General features: G+C 40.1%; 1 protein-coding gene across 10 annotated transcripts in view; it reads left to right on the top strand.

Annotated features, from left to right (window-relative positions):
* Positions 1–19,459, top strand: part of ZFYVE28 (zinc finger FYVE-type containing 28) — a 291,376-nt gene that overhangs the window by 206,667 nt on the left and 65,250 nt on the right. For 9 of the 10 annotated variants that reach the window (XR_004000571.1, XR_004000572.1, XM_030563864.1 and 6 more), the window contains one exon: positions 7,253–7,354. The exons of the other annotated variant lie outside the window; for it this stretch is intronic. Coding sequence is in view for 7 of the 9 variants with exons in the window: in XM_030563864.1 (XP_030419724.1) it covers positions 7,253–7,354 (102 nt within the window). In the remaining 2 variants the exon portion in view is untranslated. The remainder of the gene's footprint in view (positions 1–7,252; positions 7,355–19,459) is intronic. 10 annotated transcript variants of the gene reach the window in all.

Genomic DNA, 19,459 nt, shown 5'->3' with positions numbered 1-19,459 from the left:
ATAGCAAAGTGTTTGTTTGTTCACACCTGCTTGCAGCTGATTTTTATGAGCACATTCTTTCAAAGAAAGAACCAAAAAAAGGCAGTAAGATCACAAAGGAATTAACGAGGAGTGGCATTAATAAAGCAACAAGTGCCAAAAGGAGAAAAGTCAGAGCAGCTAATTATGCAGACTAGGAACTGAGAGCAGCTGGTCAGTCATCCCCCAGAAGGAAATGCAGAAGTGAAGGGACTTAGAACATCACATCTTCCAAACCAGACTAGGTACTGTAAACTCATCGTCTTTTATAAATAAATTCTTTAGATGCAAATATTTTACCTCACTGCATAAGTAACATCTTTATCATATGGATCCATGAAAAACTGATTTTCAGTAGTAACCATTTAGTTTCGTTAATGATACATACTAGAACCCCAAAGGGACCTGCCATGGAATCTATTGGCATAGTACAATGTAACAAAAAGTGAGTGAGGTACAGACCTTGTTCTAGAATGTGTTTTCTGTATGCAACTGGATGAAATCATAAAAATGGCATGTTACCTCTTGGCCCTTAATTTTTCTGCTCAGACTGATGGGTGGAGCGAGCTTTTCCACTTAAATCAGTTTATCACAACAGCACATATGAAATGAACAAGATGAATGCTCTCTAATGGATATTCTTTATTTAATAAGACAGCAGTTTCTCTAGAGTAAAGGAAGCAAGGCTACAATTACTGCATTTTAATAAAGGTTATGGTTTTTTAAAGTTTGCATCAGGGTATTAATATAACTAGAAAATAAGAAACCTCACACTCTGCATGTGTAAATTTCTCCTCCGGAAATCACTCTGGCTCATTGCTCCTGTTAAGCAGAGTAATGTGCCTATCAATGTCACAACTAACTAACTAACTAAATTCATCTTAGCATCAAAAGTCAGCAAGACTATGAGAAAGTGACTGCTCATCATATTAAACACCCCAAAGTCTGCAGTAGCAGGAGGAAAACTCATACAAAAAAAATAAATTTAGTCTTGCTGGAAAACCAAAGACACTCTGAGAAATGGCCTTTGCCAATCGCAGATTAAAAATCAGTCTGGCTGCTCCCAGAACACACAATGAGATGAAAACAGGCATCACTACCAGCTGATATTTCTGAAAAAATTGTATCAGCCAGATACAAAGTTTCCTTGAATACTAGTAGGGCTAAAGTTTGGACTGTAGAGAAATAAGTTTCAAAATCTAAGGAAGATACATCTAGAAGGTGCCATGCTTGCTAGCATACTGTATTTCTTGAGGGAATAAAAATCTTTTCCTTTCGAGCAACTGTTGCTAGATAGGCTGAGATGCAGTTGGATATCTGGACTGGGAGAGAGATCAAAATCTCTGGGGATCAATTCACCCAGCTATGCAGCATTTTATAGGGTAGGTGATGTAGCATGAAATGCAGCTATTATACAATCAATTCTTACGCTGAATGCCTGTAAACTTAGGGCTTGTCTAGGCAGCTTGGCAAAGGATGCCAGAGAGGTGTGATTTGTAAAGCACACGAATGGGCTGCACTCTAGCTGCCTATGTAGACCCGCTGATATGCTCTAAAAGGTACCTAAAAGGCATGGTAAATTTCAGAGTGCACCAGCAGGATCTATACAAAGAAGTTAAAGCACCGCATGTTAGAGTGCTTTACAAATCACAACCCTCTAGCGTGCTTTACTAGTGTCATGTAGACAAGTTCTTGGGATAGAATGACAATTTTTGCACATGTGGAGGATTGGGGAGACCAGCCAGTTAAGCAAATTTTATTTTCAGTACTTTAGTTTAATCTTCACTCTGGATCCTGAGGTTTCGTTATTGGTTAGAGTCTTACACAATTTTAAAATGTTGGTATGTTTTTACTATTAAATTATTTAACTTGAAAATACTCTTTTACTGGATGATTTTACTCATAAACCTTTTTGAACCCTTAATCCTCTGATAACAAAGCATTAGTTTAAGATACACTTATTGGGATCACTTTCTGTTTAGCTTGCTTACCTGGCATTGATATGCTGTACACATTATACAGTACATGTTGCCTACCAGTCATACCAGATAGCTGTGAACTTTTAACCTAAAAGTTGGTTTGCAATGTTAAGATATAGATTTTTGTTTCTTTAAATAGTTTTGTTTTCATTTCCTTTTCTTTTTCATTATCCACTAAGCTTCCTTTCAAAAATAATCAGTGAGATGAGAACAAGTAACAGAATTAACCTATAGCAGGGAAATTTTTGGTTAAAATAGGGAAATATTAGCTACAAGAACAGCTCACTAATAGAACAAGTTACCCATAAAGGTTGTAGAATTACCATCATTTGAGATTTCAAGCATAGATTAGCTATTGCTCTGTCAATGCTGGTTTGGGAATAATTAGGTCAACTTGGCCATAATCAGGGCCAACTCTAGCGTTTTTGCTGCCTCAAGCAGCACAAAAAAAAAAAGCCATGATTGCGATCGGCGGCAATCCGGTGGCAGCTCTACTGCCGCTTCTTCTACAGTGGCAATTCGGTGGCATGTCCTTCGCTCTGAGAGGGAGTGACAACCCCGCCACTGAATTGCCACCAAACGGCCGGACATGCTGCCCTCCTCTTCACTGGCCGCCCCAGGCACCTGCTTGCTACGCTGGTGCCTGGAACTGGCCCTGGCCATAATATAGGAATGGGGCAAAAAGCAGTGGACTAAATCATGGATTCTCAAACTTCATTGCACTATGACCCCCTTCTGACAATAAAAATTACTACATGACCCCAGGACAGGGGACCAAAGCCTGAGCCCACCCGAGCCCCACTGACCTGGGGGTGGGTGCAGGAAGTTGAAGCCCAAGGGCTTCATCCCCAGGTAGGGGACCTATAACTTGAGTTCCAATGTGCAGGGGTGAAACCCTCAGGCTTCGGCCTTGGTTGGTGGGGCTCGGGCTTCGGCTTCAGACCTGGGCCCCAGCAAGTCTAAGCCAGCCCTGGCAAACCCATTAAAATGGGGTTGTGACCCACTGTTTGAGAACTGCGGGACTAAATCATTTATTAAAAGTCCCTTAGAATTCTACTAGTCATAACAATGAGAGAGAGAGAGAACACTGGAGACATTGGTTCCACCATACTGAATATTATGTTATCACTTGGTCCATTTAAAAATATTCAGGATTCTCCAGTTTTCTGCAGTCCAGTTCCTCTGACAATTCTGATTACATACTACTGGACAAGTTTACATGTAATGCTTTTTTTCCTGCCATTTCAAGGAGGATAGGTGTGTGGGTGTGTCTGTCTTTCTCTCTGTCTATATCTGTTTATATTTGTTGTTGGTTGTCAGTGCAGTAAAACCCTCAAAAGTTTGTCCTCCCATCAATGCACTAGGATTTAAAGGTATAACTTCCTCACTTAAAGTACCCATGGCACCTTCTCTAGCCTGCTGTAAACTTTATCCTAAAATTTTATTACAAGTGGTTCCTCTAAATCCCCTCAAAAGTTCCTATTTTTCCCTGCCATAAGGTGGGGCAGCATGTGAAGTCCCATACCATCTGGTGCCAGAGGAGTGCCTATTGACTATAACTTGGATAACTACTCTTCTTCAGACTCATCGATAATGAACTGCTTTTCCAGACATTCTACTACATGGTGTTCATGTTTTAGAACAGTGGTTCTTAACCTGGGGTGCACTCATCCCTGGGGGTGCAAAACATGCCAGATTTTTTTAGAAGGTAAATCATCAAAAACGCAAATTAAGCACAGGCACGTAAGTACAACTACTTTGTTTGATAAAACTTCTGTATTTATTAACATAATACATTTTTAAATGATTACTGCGTTAAATTTTAACTGCAAAATAGAATTACATATTTATTTTAATCTCTTTCATTCTATAGTTATGATATAGCTAGGTTTAAAGAACTGGCCTACTTCAACGATTTTTGATAAGGGGTGCAAGAACATATTTTTGAGAACCAAAGGGGTTCAAGCTGCAGCAAAGGTTGAGAACCACTGTTTTAGAAGATGAATAATTGCTGCCATTCAGTTTGTAAAGACATATGGGACTATCCTTATGCTGAATGGCATGAACTTGCATGGCATCTCTAATGTTTATCTTTTTACTTATAAATGTCTGTCCATTTTAAGTCCTCTAGGAACATGTACAGTAGTAATAAACTAATTGAAAAATAACATAGTGACCAATGCTAGTCAACACAAACTGCATCTAATGCTGGGTGACTTAGGTGAATGTTCTTAAACTATTTAATAAGAGATAGCAATATTCGGTTAATAATCCTAATAATTGACCATTAAAAAACATACTGAGGAACTTGTCAAGGAACAAACCCATTTGAGGGGAGCAGACTAAATCAATGGGTAGCTTATTCTACCTCAGTCTACTAGAATTAAAGGCTATGAAAAATGAAATGTGTCTCATTCTACTTTTTAAAGGCATGTGAGTAATAATAAAGTGAGACAGTTCGAAGGCCTCATGTTAGTAGAATTGGGTCAAATATATCTCATCTTTGTTTCACAGTATTTTCCTCTCTTAAATTGTTGAAAACTTTTACAAAACTTCCTGAAAGTATTTTCAAGCAGATGTGTCTTTGTATGTGAAGACGGAATGTTTACTGAGATACTGCAAAAATGTTCCTGATAACTTGATCCTATAAGGTGCATAGCACTCTGGCCCTGATCCAGAAGATCACTAAAGCAGTCCCACTGAACAAGGCCAGAATACTCAACTCTTTGCAGGACTGAGCTCTGAGGGTGCATCTACACTGTAGGATTATTTTGGTGGCATGTGTGTACACGCATGGCATGCTGGAGCCATTCTCCACTGAAGAGTCCCCACTGTGGAAAGCAGTCTCCATTGCAGGAAGACTCTGGTACCAGGGAAATGCTCCAGCAGTAGAGGACAGTGGGGAAAGGCTGCTAGCTTTCCGTTGCTGGAGCTCTCCTCTGCCACAGGGAAAGAGAGACTCCAGTGGTGAGGAAAGGCTCGGGGGGGGGGGGTGAAGCAGCAGGGAAAAGTCTGAGCCTTTCCCCTGCTGCATACCCCCATCAGAGCCTTTCCTTTTTGGGTGGCAGTGGAGAGCAACTGAAGCCTTTCCCCACTACCAGTGACTTTCACTGACATGTAGCCACACAACGCAGTATGCTTTTTTCACCAAAAGTGGTACGTAGTGCAGAAATAGCCTGAGAATGGCTCTGTCTCCCCCTCACCCCCCCAAAAAAAGTACTTCACCTGAAATGAGTTTCACAAAAGCATACGAGCAAAACAATATAAAATGGTTCACCCTTTCCCAAGTGGCAGAAATTCATATTTGATTGCTTTCAGAATGAAACATTCCCATGAAGTTCTGTCTTGTTTATTATATCATCAATGGCTTGCATGAAATCTAAGATCTCCTTCTCATCTAATTTCTAATTTCTATTTCTTCACTCTCTGAAGAAATTCAGACAGAACCATATCTGAAAGGTGCTAATTTTGTAACATAATTACTGGCCCAATGAATGTGGGTTTGCAGCAGTTAAAAATTTAGCCTGAGCAGACTCTAGTTTCTATTCAGAGAAAAGGTAATGTTTATTTTTCTAGACAAGACTTTAGTACATGAGTCAGCAGCAATTAATTCATTGATGGCAGTTTGTCTACTGAAATAAAGAAACTAAAGAATTAAAATTGTGTCTGTAGTAACTGGAGAATTGAGGTCTGCAGCCAGAAAGGATTTGTGGAAGGTGACTTTCAAATAAAATGAAAAAAATCCATCGTTCAGAGTTGTGTGTTGATTGCCCCCAATAAACAAGCTTGGCTTGGCATATTGACACTAAGAACGCAGATGGCTAGCTCCATTGCTGAGGAGAGGATACAGAATGGACCTTGCTGGTAACATGACAGTAAAAAAAAAAAAAAAGATTCTCACTAATACATGGAGGCCCAAACTAAAGTTGCAGAGTGACAGACAAAACCTTTTTTTTTTTTTTTTTTTAAAAAGGAAAACTCTTGGGCATGTTTTAAATAAATTATTTCATTATTTTGTACCATCTTCGGTTGGAAACACAAGAAACATAGTAACATTTTCTCAGAAAGCAAAGAAATAGCACTGAAGTGATTCCCTCATATATTGATTTTGTGCTCCAGCGGGATTTCATAGTATTGGTGATGATATCAACCTATAATACATGCTGGAGTATCTCAGAAGATCTTGAGCTGGCCATTCATGGCAGACCTGGATGGTAATGAATCAAAAATGGGGCAAAAAGTGAGTTTGTTGTTGTTGTTGTGCTGAATGCCTCTATTAGTCTGTCTGAGAGGTTCAGACCCCCTCGGAATTAATCAGCACCATTCTGAAGCTTAGGTGTCTTTTAAGAAGGCTGCCTTCAAAGTAATGAATATTTTGCAAACTAAGTATATCTACGCTGCAAAAACCAAACCAAACCAAACAAAAACCCTGTGGCAGCAAGTCTCAGAGCTCGGGTTGACTGAGCTGAGCTCACACTATGGGGCTAAATATAATGTAGATGTTCCCGCTCAGGGCTCCCAGACCCTCCCCCAATCCTACAAACCCTTATGCATGTGAGTAGTTTCACTGAAATCAATGAGACTACTCAAGTTTAAAGTGAAGCACATAAGTGTTTGCAGGATCAGGACTAAAAATTGCTTTCTTTGGAAGCTTTCCTACAAGCAGTTAGTCACATTTGTAGCCTGGTAGTATGGAAATGTTACATCCTATAAAGATTGTTTCTTTCCTAGCACAGATGTGTTTGGATTTTTTTACCATTCTGTATTTTAATTTGACTGAGAGAGGGAATGTTCAAACACTGGCATTCAAAAGGACCAAACCACCTGTCTAGAACCTATTTAGAATAGAAAGAAGAAGAAAGTTGGAATGTATCTTGGGACAGTAGAGTCCAAAATATTCTGATAATTCACTTCTTTAGTTATTAATTTCTTCTATACACTCATTTTCAGTTTTTTTCCAAGTCAGTTAAATACATGAAGTAAACAATGGATTATTTTTGTAATATAGTTTCATTGCTTTCTCCCCACATATAAAAGAACCAAATTCTTTGTAGTTTTTAAATATCTGTAACTTCTTACTTTATTTTTCTTTTATTTGTATCTGAGAGAGAACAAATAATTACATAAAATTGTGCATAATTATGCAACCAGCAGCTTGAATATAATTTCAAATATTTGTTTATTGATAGTTTTCTGATTCTATACTCTGTCCAAGTGTCATAAAGATATATTTTGTGTGTGTGTCTTAAATACAGTGGGCTTGTAGTTTATTCTGAAGGACCATTGAACTTGGACCGCAAGCCAGAAGATATGTCTGAGCTTTTCAGACCCTTCCACACTTTGCTAAGGAAAATAAGGCAAGTAATAAAAGATTTGTTTCTTGAAATTACATCTTTCCTAGGGTGAAAAATGAGGACTGAAAATTACACATAAAAAGGAAAACGTTTCAAAAACTATTTCTATGCTTAACTCTTAAAATAATTTACCTTTCCCCCCTCCTACTCCCCCCCCCCCGTGTAGCTTTTGTGTACCCGGCAGTCAGTTGAGCTGATTTTCTTTACTCTGGTATTTTCTAAACTTCTTCCAGTTCTATTTCCCGCCCCCCTTTTTTAAAATCATTTTGTTATGTTTTTCTTTATTTTTGATAGTTATGATAGGTGGTGGATGGCTGCAATATTGAAGCTCGACATTTTATAGTTTTCTTTAACTGTTATGTTTCTGTTTTAATTACATTTATTTTACATTTTTTGTTTAACTCAGTGTGCTATGATGCAATACACAGGTAATGATTTATTAGAATATTTCCATCTGTAACTTCTATTAGTTTAGTGGTTATCAGACTTTTCCATATTGTGGACCACTTCTTAAATAATAGATCATTTCCTGCACACCTCCTTTCCCAATCTCCAAATCCCGATAACTCTTGGAAACTATAGTGTTTGGTTTAATTAAAAGTAATGACAGGACAACATCAGGGAGAAGGAATAGAGCTAACCTCACTTTAATGAGATGGTTTGTTACCTCACTCCATTTTTGTCTAAACAGTTTTTCTGGGTGTAGGAGCTTAGGGTCAGATTTTTAAAGGTATTTTTAGCACCTAGTAGGATTTTCAAAAGCACCTTGGTGCCTAAAACTCCTTGTTTTCAGTAGGTGTTAGGCAATTAGATGCTTTTGAAAATCCCGTTAAATACCCTTAAAAATCTGGCCCTTAGGGGCTAAATTTTCAAGTGACTATTTTGGGTGCCTCAGTTTTGGTGCCCAATTTGAGACCTTTTTAAAGGGGCCTGATGTTCAGAGTTGCTATGCTCCCACCGCAAAAAATCAGGACCTTTTAAAGTGTCTCAGCTGAAATACTCAGGCTCTTAATCACTGGAAACTTCTTAAAATATAAGCCTCTGTTTTAATAGTACTGAATATCCTCACACTGCACACGGGTTCCACTGCTCTAAATTTTTCTAGATCACTTTGCAATATGGTTCTGTCGTCCTATTTGTTTGCCATCCATTGAATTTTATGTTTAGCCAAAATTTGATCACAACTGAGTTTACAGTGCATCACAAACACAGAGAAATGAAGCTTCACAAAGGGGCTGTGCAGAGTGCAGAAAGATGATTGGTTTTGTGTTTATTTTTTATCAAAAAAGCTTCTAGAAATCCTAAAAGAATCCAGGACTAGGCTGCAACTAGCAGAAAATAGCCCTGTTTAACAATGAACAGATGCTTCCCTGTTGTTATGGAAGCAGCTCCACCTAGTTCATGGACTGCAGTTGGAGAATCTCTCTAATAGGTTATTTATTCTTTTATGCTGCATATGCAGGATTGTTCAATACAAAATGGGCCAGATTGTAAACCAGTGTGAAGTGGCTAAGCTTCATTGACTTCGCCTGAGCTATACTGATTTGCACAAGCTAAGAATCTAGACATGTATGTTTAGTGTTTTGTCTAAACTAGTGTTAAATGTCCTAAGTGATGGAGCTTGCACCATTTCCCTTGTGTGTGTTCCATAACCTGGATCTATTCAATGTGTGAGAGACTAGGTAATATCAGCTCCTCCAATTTACCTCCTCCTGCTTGTTTACATCTTTGAAAACCTTTTGATTTTGTTATTGCTTTTCCCTGAACACCCTCTAGCTGGTCTAGATTTTTCTTTAATATGCATTATTATGACATGGATGAAAAAGTATGTTGGACTAGGTTTTTCTGTAGCCAGAAGCAGTATGTGATTGTAAATTGCAATACTAACACTAAAATCAATCAGGTTATTATATGCTATCTTGAACTGTACGGACATTGATATGTATAAATAAAATTACAATTTTAATCGTTTCTTAATCTGTGAGACTTAATTACCATAAATACTCGTCCACTTTTCTCTCTGTTTACAGTTAATGATACTTTTTTAGTTTGAGAGATTTAGATGGGGGAAATATTCAAACACACAAATTGAGTTCTAACTCCCATGGAAAGTCAATGGAAGTTAAACACAACTCCGGTATGTGCCTTATGCAAAATCTCCCCTGATATCTCTGTCTAGAAGACATATGCTATAGATATGGAAGTACGTGCACAATATTGATCTTTTGGGTAGTTATCCTGTATCTGACTGCTGAAATGGATACACATTACTATTACTACTTTGTAGTGATATTGATTTAAGAAAGCTGGGCATAAAGAAACAAATTATTGAGATGCAGAATTGATAAGGTGAAAATCTTTACCTAGAATAAAATCCTGAAAATACATTCTTTTGAATTTAGTGCTTACTATGACAAGAGATCCCACTGAATTTTTAAGTCCAATTAAAGTTGCATTAAAACAAAAAGTTCTATTTACTTCCAGTACACAGCCACAACAAAAATTCCTAATCTAAGTTGTTCACATCCCCTTAGATTAATATGGAGATAATGTTTGAAATCTAGTTTACTTATCACTATTTGTATATTTTGTCTACTAGTCACATTTTACAATATAGACAATAAAATCAGTTAAATCAGTTTTTCCTTTTGCTTAGTCCATTTCATTTTCAACTTTTCAAATCTTAATTGTTGGGTTGCAGTCATATCAGGATACTTGTTCAATAACAACTCTTTCTAATGCAATCTTTTTTAAAAAACGGAAAACCTTTAGCTCAATCTTTAGTTTTGAAAAAGTCAGTTCTAACAAAATCTGAGCTTTGTGTCAAATTGGAGATGACAATATACTCCTTAGGAAAGGGTCCAGATTTAAATGATCTGGAGCCATTTTGCAAAATATTTTCAGTGAAGCAATATTTATTAGTGAATACAAAGAAAATCAAAGCAAATCATACATAAGCTATGTGAAATTACGTATAAACTTTGATGTGGTTAACAGTCCAGCTAGATAAATTCAATCAGGCAATTATTGCCCCATCAGCAACATCCCTGATTAACTCTACCATCCCATCAAATGAATCATCACTGTTCATTTAAAACAATGACAGAACCATCTTCACAGGGTTCAGGATTTGCAGGGTCCTCAGCACTTTGGTAGTAGGAAGGGAAGGTGCTCTATCTCCTCCCCCTTCCCTATGAGTAACTCCTTGGAGTTGTTTCATGGGCTTTCTTTGCCTTGTGACTGGTGAATTTAAACTCAATGAGTTGCAATTACTGGACGGGGGAAGATTCAGGGGGACATGTAAAGGAGATCAAAGGGGGAGGTCGGATGAGGCACTTGTATTTCCTTCCAGCAGTTAGACATTAACTCACCTTCCAGCTACACTTTGGCTTTGTCACCAGTGGATGAGGGCAATAGAACGGGCTTTGGTATGTTTTATACATGCAGTATTGCAATACAATGCTTACTGTAAGACTATAAAAACCAACATATTGTATCCTATCAAATTTCAGTATAAAGTTCAATATTCTTTACCTATCAGCTAATTAGATTTTTATTCTTAATATAAAACAAAATGCAAGACTTACTGAAATGCTTACTGTATGATTATAACACATCTGTCATGTTGAGAATCATTAAGGGAAATAACAGACACTGGGTTTACACTGCTCCCATTAGCTATTGTAAAATTACAGTATAGCTATTGGATTAGTAAAGTATCTATTGGCTAGATAAATCGATTATATTTTCCTCCTGGGTGTCCTATTGCTGAGTTGCCTGATTTTCAAAGGTGCAAAGCATCTTTGGAATCAGTGAGAATTGTAGATATCGAGCATCTCTGAAAATTAGGCTAGCAATAATTATCCTACTCTGTGTGCTGTTAGCAAAAAGAATTGTACTTTTTCAAGTTCTGGTGCTCCAAGCCAGGAAACAAAATGTTTTAAATTTTTAATTGACACACATACAAAATGCATATATTATTATATTAATATTAACTTGGATACATACGGTTACTCTGCACAAAAGTAGATAGATAACACACACACTGTCATTACTGAATAATTTCAGCCAGATCTAAAATTCTGCAGATACCTTTATCTCTAATCTTTTATCAAAGCTCTGTGTCCACCTACGGCTTGATCCTGGGCCCACTGAAATCAACAGCAAGGCTTCCATTGACTTCAGTGGTTCAGGATTAAGTCCCTAATGATCATATTGGTACATTATAACACCTCTGAATCCATTTCATATCATTTACTGTGAATGAAAATGTAATACATTATATTCCCATCTCAGAATGTTGGGGTGATTTTGGATTTCTGCCATATGCAGCCTAGTTGTGAAGGGTGGAGGGGGTAAAGGTACATATCAGGTCTGTTTCTGGACGGTGGGGGTTTAGGGCGAGATCAGTTAATTGGTACTATATAGTACTAAGCAATCTGCACTCATACCCACGTCTTACTCCTGTGGGAACAGCTACACACAGGGAGGATTGCCTTTTTTCTCTCTGAGAGTCGATCAAAATTACCATTGCTTCCCTTCTTGAATGGAAGGTAACTTTAAACTCTGGACAGGTCTCCACAGAAGCCAACCTGATGAAGGCTGTGTAGAAGAATATGAAATCAATTGATCTCCTAGCTGCCTTGTCCTCATCCTATCTTCAGATGACTCTGCCCTTGTGGGCTAGGCAGCCAGCCAGCTCCAGACCACTGATGGAGCAAGTTCTTCAGCCTGGGTTCTCCCAGCTGTGCGAAATGCTCTGTTGTTTTTGCAATAGGTAGAGTGACTGCAGCTCATAACCACCACAGTACACAGAATCTTGCTTATTTATTTTTCCAAATATAATTTGCCCTCCTGTAATAATGTGTCAATTAGAATGAAGGCAGATGAACCCCCAACGTGACTTTTATAGCCAATCTTTTTTTGAAGTCCTCCATAAAAAGGAAATATAGTGAAACTGGCAGAGTTGGCCTTCAGGTGCTCTACTTACTGATTTCTTGTGAATGATAAGACAAGGCGAGAGAGAGAGAGATCCAACCTAATTTTTTTCATAGTAACATCAGACTGGATCAGACCTGAGGCCCATCTAGTCCAGTATACTGCCAGACACTGGCCAGTACCAGAAGCTTCAGAGGAAGGCATAAGAACTGTGCAGTAGACAGATATGGGATAATCAGCCCCGTGTAGTAGGTCTCATCCTGATCTCTAATTGTTAGCAATTTAGCTTAAGCCTTGAATCATGTGGTTTAATTACCCCCCCCAGAAGTTGTTTATAATTCTAAACAACTCTGGACATTCTTGATACATATGCAATTCCTTTTGGAATCTTGTCAAGCTTCAATGATTTCATATGGCAATGGATCTCAAAGCCTAATTATGTATTGTGTGAAAAAGTATTTCCATTATTCAGTTGCCTGTATCTTATAAGAAAAAAATTTCATTTAGTGTCTGAAAAATATCTCTGAAATCCTGGTAATTTTTCATCGACAGAGCAAAGGAAAAACAGAAATAACAGGTTCCCTTTAACAGTGAAAGCAATTTCAGTTTATAATAAAACTTTTGTTGATATGTTTAGAATTGGTGACATGGAACAATTTGTTTAACAGGTTTACTTTTGGTTTAAGACATGAATTGTTTCCATTCTAATTATTGAAGTAATGGCAACAGAAGATTACCCAATTTTATCTGACAAGTTTTGTATAATAACTCTTTTATCTTCTTAGTGAGGATAATTACTGCTCTATAGTGTAAAGAAATTTCCTAAGAAACAATATCCAATGATTGTTTGTTAATTAACTGCATATTTTTAATTTAATGCAAAAAATACACCGCCTTTAGCTATAACTCCATTAGGAACATCTTGACTTGCATGCAAAAAGTGAATAATTTATATTTAGATGCAGTATTATTCAGGTGTATAGGTATATGTCGGTGTGTTTGTTCATATGTATGTATATGTGAGTATGTAGAATTTAAAAAATAGATATTAATTATTTTTATTATAGTAGCACTTAGAGGCCAGGGCCCCATTGTGCTAGGTATTATACAGATATCTAACAAAGAGGCCATGCCTGCCCCAAAACTTTAAAATTTAAATGTAAGGCTATCTACGGGTGGATAAAACAAACAAATGGGGGAACATAGAGAATCAATGAAATTATACATAGAAAACAGTGAGTCTAATCATTGAAAGTGCTTTAATTGATATAATTTTGGAACGAAAGTGGTCCTAGTTTATAAATCAATATTTACCCAACTGTGATATCTGAGTGCAGTCTGGGCCTAATTCAAACTGATTGAATTCAATGGGTGTCTTTCAGTTGACTTCAATTGTTTTGGATCATGCCCTGTTTCTCTATACCTGGAGTAAGAAATAACTGGAATATCTCAGATTCTGTAGTGTGACCACTGTTGGTAAATGCAGAGTTCTTTATAGCAACAATGTAGATATGCTTGTGGGGAAATAAAATCTAGAATGGAATGGAACATATATTAGAACATATAGTAGAAACAAATCAAATCTATTTCCCCATATTAAGTATCCCCACACCTTCTTGTCAAACTGTCTTAAATGGGCTATCTTGATGATCACTACAGAAGTTATTTTTCTCCTGCTGACAATAGTTCATCTTAATTAATTAGCCTTTTAGAGCTGAGAGGGGAACTCCTCCCACCCTTTTCATTTTCTCTGCATATGTATATATGTCTTCTCACTATATGCTCCATTCTATCCATCCGATGAAGTGGGCTGTAGCCCACGAAAGCTTATGCTCAAATAAATTTGTTAGTCTCTAAGGTGCCACAAATACTCTTGCTCTTTTTGCGGATACAGACTAACACGGCTGCTACTCTGAAACCAGTTAAAACTTTGTAAATCCAGGTGTAGTTAAGATTTGGAATAGGCTTCCAAATGAGCTTGTGGAATCCCATCACTGGAAGTTTTTAAAAACAGTTTGGACAAACTCCTGTCAGGGATAGTCTGAGTTTACTTGGTCCTGCCACAGTGAAGGGAGCTGGACTTGATGACTCTTGTGGTCCGTGTTCCCTCTAATTTTTTCCACATATGTGCGGAATGAATTTTGTTATCTGCACCAATGTGGAGGTGATGTGTGACACATCACCTCCATATTGGTGCAGATAATAAAATTCATGTGTGGGGGGGGGGTTTGAGGAGTGGGTTCGAGGGGTTCAGAGTGTGGGAGGGGCGTAGGGGTAGGGCAGAGGGTTGGGACGCAGGGGTGTGAGGTTTGGTGCAAGCTCTGGGGTGGGGCTGCAGGCTGCCCCAGGGCTATGGTGGGGAGAGAGGACTCCCCCCAGCTCTCTCTTCCCTCAGAAGCATCTGGGCTCGGGGAGGAGAGGCACCTCTCCCTGCTGTGGCAGCTCCGGGGCGGGGGCCACGGAATAGGCATTCCTCCCCCTACCACAGCAGGTCCGGGCTGGGGCTGGGGCGGGGTCAGGGGAGGGACACCTCTGCCCGAGCCACGACAGGTCCGGGGCTGGGTTGGGGTCAGGGGAGGGGTGCGCCTCCCCCTGCTGTGGCAGGTCCCAGCCAGGCAGGTTCCCTGAGTGTCTGCGCAGCACTTAATAGATTGCTGCACAGCCACACAGCTTACAGGGGACTTAGCTTGTGGTCCCTTCCAGCCCTACATTTCTATGTCGTCTTATATTTTTGTACAATGTTGATTACACTATTACATTCCCCGAATAATAACAGCTACTAATTTAATACCAAAAATAATAAGATACTCAAACTCTAATCACTGCCTGCCAACCATGCTTTAATAATGCTATTGAAGTGTGATGGTGAAGCATGAAGTAGAACGGGTCTATCTAGGTGTGACCTTAGACTGCACACCTAGTTACCATGCCCACCTGAAGAAGACAGCAGCTGAAGTTAAGATGTGCAACAATCTTCTTAGCAAACTGGCAGGTTCATCATAGGGCGCTCATGCTCCAGCTCTGCGGACATCAGCTCTTGCCACCTCAAATTCGGTGGTGGAGTACTGCACACCAGTTTGGAGCCGATTGTCACACACCAAACTGGTGGATATGCAGTTACATGCTGCCATGCGTATCATCTCCAGCACCCCCGTCCGGTGGCTCCCAGTTCTGAGCAATATTGCTCCTCCTCATATCAGATGAGAGGTTGCCACCGGCAAGTTACTGGAGAAAGCATGTGCCAACTCAAGCCTGCTGCTTTTAAACCACCAACTGCATTTTTGCCATGACGTTGCCCATTATTGTCTCATCCGCCATGCCAGGATGTTAGGGCAGAAACACTCTGGCGAGAGGAATGGATACTTGTTATGATCCCCAACCAGTCCCTCATCACTGACCCCACAGTTCGCCCACCTGGTTTTGACCTGCCCCGTCACCAAAGGTCTCTGTTGAACAGGTTCCAGACTGGGCAAGGTCTCTGTCCAGACTGGACAACCAGTATCTCTGGGGCCTTCGTGACAGCCCTTCGTGCAGCTGCGGCACAGCTCAGATGGTGACACACACTATCACTGAATGCCTGCTGACTAGGTTCAGAGGTGGCCTAGAAGAACTGCATCATGCCACTGAAGCTGCCATCGCTTGGCTAGACAACTGTGCACACGCTAAATAAATATATCCTTGTAATAACCTGTGAGCACACTGTCACAGATCCTAGTGAGAGCCCCTTCCTGGCCATCCACTAGGATTGCTGTGAAGGAAACCATGCCTCTGCTCTGCATCACTGGTGTGTTTAAAGCTGAAGTACAGTCATGGCACCAACCTCAGGGTCCCCAGGTGCACTTGCAGTGCACAGACCTTCTATCGGGCACCCTCCCTCCCTGAGTGTAGGAATCTCCTGTCCAGCTGCCTAGTCCCTCTGAGCACAGTGCTGAACCTTCATACTCGCCAGTATTTAAACACTGCACTATCCCAGAACTCTGCCCCAAAGATGTGAAGCTTTGGTTTACGTTTAACTCTCTCAAGGGCCTGCAGGAGTTGTGATGCAGTCTACACACACACTTTGTACCATCTAACGTCTTCTTGCTCCTTATATTTAATCATGTAAAGCATAGGGGAGTACAGATCATATAAAACATCCTGAACACAATAACCCTCAGTAACTCCCCTTCCCTTGAGAGTCCTTGGGGGACCATGTGTTCAGGTAGGGAGGCAGAGTCTTCTGTTCCCTGAGCTAGCCTGGCCCTGCAGCAGTTTTCCTCCTCTTACTTGGGTGCAAAATAGCTCTACCCCTCTCCCCAATTCTCCCTACAAGTCCATTTACAGACTCCTGCTGGGCACATCTGCTTTTGTTCTGCCTTTTGGTATTTTTCCATTACTCTCAAACCCCTCTCCCTTCAGACAAGAGGGAGGAAGTCTCCCAAGTAGAGCATACCCATTGTCCTGAGTTCTCTTACTTTGAGTAGTGCAGATCACTCACCACTATCTCTGGCCTGGTGGAAAAATCATAAAACTGTAGGTCTGGAAGAGACCTTGAGAGGTTTTCTAATCCAGTCCCCTGCACTCAGGGTAGGACTGGACTAAGTACAGTATTACCTAGAACATCTCTGACAGGTGTTTGTCTAATTTGCTCTTAAAAATCTCCACTGACAGATCCACAACCTCCCTATGCAGTTAATTCCAGTCCTTAATCACCCTGACAGGAAACCTAAAACTGCCGTTGCTGCAATTTAAGCCTATTGTTTCTTCTCCTATCCTCAGAGGTTGAGAACAATTTTTCGCCCTCCTCCTTGTAGCAACCTTTTATGTACTTGAAAATTGTTATCTTGTCTCCCCTCAGTCTTCTCTTCTCCAGACTAAACAAGTCCAGTTTTTTCAGTCTTCCCTTTTAGGTCATGTTTTCTAGACCTTTAATCATTTTTGTAGCTCCTCTCTGGATTTTGCCCATTTGTCCACATCTTTCTTGAAATGTGGTGCCTAGAACTAAACACAGTACTCCAGTTGAGGCCTAATCAGAATGGAGTAGAGTGAAAGATTTACTTTTCATGTCTTGCTTACAACACTCCTGCTAATACATCCCAGCATGATATTTGCTTTTTTTTCAACAGTGTTACACTGTTGACTCATATTTAGTTTGTCATCCACCATGACTCCCAGATCCCTTTCCACAGTACTCCTTCCTAGGCAGTCATTTCCCATTCTGTATGTGTGCAACTGATTGTTCCTTCCTAAGTGGAGCACTTTGCAATTGTCCTAATTGAATTTCATCCTGTTTACTCAGACCATTTCTCCAGTTTGTCTAGATCATTTTAAATGTTAATCCTATCCTCCAAAGCACTTCCAACCCCTCTCAGATTGGTGTTGTCCGTAAACTTAAGTGTACTCTCTCTGCCATTATCTGAATCATTGATGAAGATGTTGAACAGATCCGGACCCAGAATTTATCCCTGCCGGACCCCACTCAATATGCCCTTGCAGCTTAACTGTGAACCACTGATAACAACTCTCTGGGAACGGTTTTCCAACAAGTTATGTACCCACCTTATAGTAACTCCATCTAGGTTATATTTCCTTAGTTTGTTTATGAGAATTGTAACAGGGTTGACGACTCACCTGTGCAGTGCCTCCTGCTGGTCATCCTGGGAATTAGCTCATCTAGTATTTGGAGCACCTCCTGGTGGCCATGTCTCACCTGCCTCAGGCCCTGTGTCCATCCCAGACCCCAGTGCCCCTTTCCTTGGGGTGCTGCCCCCCGGCAGTCCCCACACTCTGGATCTCCTCTTCCAGGGGAACACTCACCTCTCTACACCCACCTTGCCTCAGTGGCTCCTGCTAGTCGTCATCAACCCCCTCTCACTGGGGCAAACTGCAGTCTTTAATAGCTACTCATCATTGACAAGGGGGTCAGACCAGCTGCCTCTGCCTATTCCAAAGCTGCACCTCCTAGCCCCAATACCTGAGTAGGCCTTTATCAAGGCCTCAGCCTGGGGATTTGTCAAGCTGGAGCTCCCCGGCTCCTCTTGCTCTTCTGGAGCACTGCTCTACTTCAGGTACCCTATTCTCAGGCAGCTAGGCCCTTCTCCCTCCAAGGCTGGAGAGAGACTGACCCAGCTCCTCCCTGAGCCCTTGTAACGGCCAGGTGTGGCCTGATTTGTGTTTGGCCCCAGTTGTGGCTGCTTCCCCAGTCAGCCTATCCTTTTTCCACCAGAGCGGGGTAACTGCCCTGCTACAAGAAGGTCATGTGAGATCGTATCAAAAGCCTTACTAAAGTCAAGATATACTACATCCACTTCTTCTCCCCAGCCACAAGGCTTGTTACCCTGTCAAAGAAAGCAATTAGGTTGGTTTGACATGATTTGTTCTTGACAAATCCATGCTATTACTTATCATTTTAGTATTTTCTAGGTGTCTGCAAATTGATTGCTTAATTATTTGCTCTATTATCTTTCTGGGTACTGAAGTTAAACTGACTGGTCTGTAATTTCCCAGGTTGCCCTTATTCACCTTTTTATAGATTGGAACTATATTTGCCCTCTGCTGCTGCTTGATTGTGTATTTCCGGTTCCAAATGAGGTGTATGGTTCACTGGTCAGTTCATAACTTTGGTGTTCATAACATGCTATAATTTTTAACTTGTTCTTCCCTATTTTAGCCTCTGATCCTATGTCATTTTCAGTGGCATTCATAGTCAGAGGTTGACAACCCTGCTAATTCATGGTGGACACACACACACACACTTACTTTCCATGCTGCAGTAATTTCATCATACAATTTCATAAAATCATTCACGATTCAGAAGTGGTACAGACAGAACCCCCAATTCATCACCAACACTAACACCATATGAATCAATCTTTGTATAATATTTAGCTATCAGACGGACTTGTAAACTTACAATTTTTGAAATTTTATAATCCATCATGGTAACAAGACTGATTTTCAACTATGGAGGATAATTAGCCCTAGAGCGATTGCATGGTACCTTTTCTAACAAATTTACAACTGAATAAATTGCCAAACAAACATTAAACTTCAAGATTCACATGGAATGATTTATGCAGAACAAGAATAAGCACTGTGGAATAAAAACAAATCTGCCAGAGAAAATGGGGAAGTGGGTGTAAGGTGGAGGACACAATCCAGATATTGTGATTATGGCTATAAAAGTGAATT

Source organism: Gopherus evgoodei, chromosome 5 (genome assembly GCF_007399415.2).
Source record: "Gopherus evgoodei ecotype Sinaloan lineage chromosome 5, rGopEvg1_v1.p, whole genome shotgun sequence".
Lineage (NCBI taxonomy): Eukaryota > Metazoa > Chordata > Testudines > Testudinidae > Gopherus > Gopherus evgoodei.
Note: the sequence above shows the minus strand (reverse complement) of the source record. Positions and strands in the feature narration are given on the sequence as shown.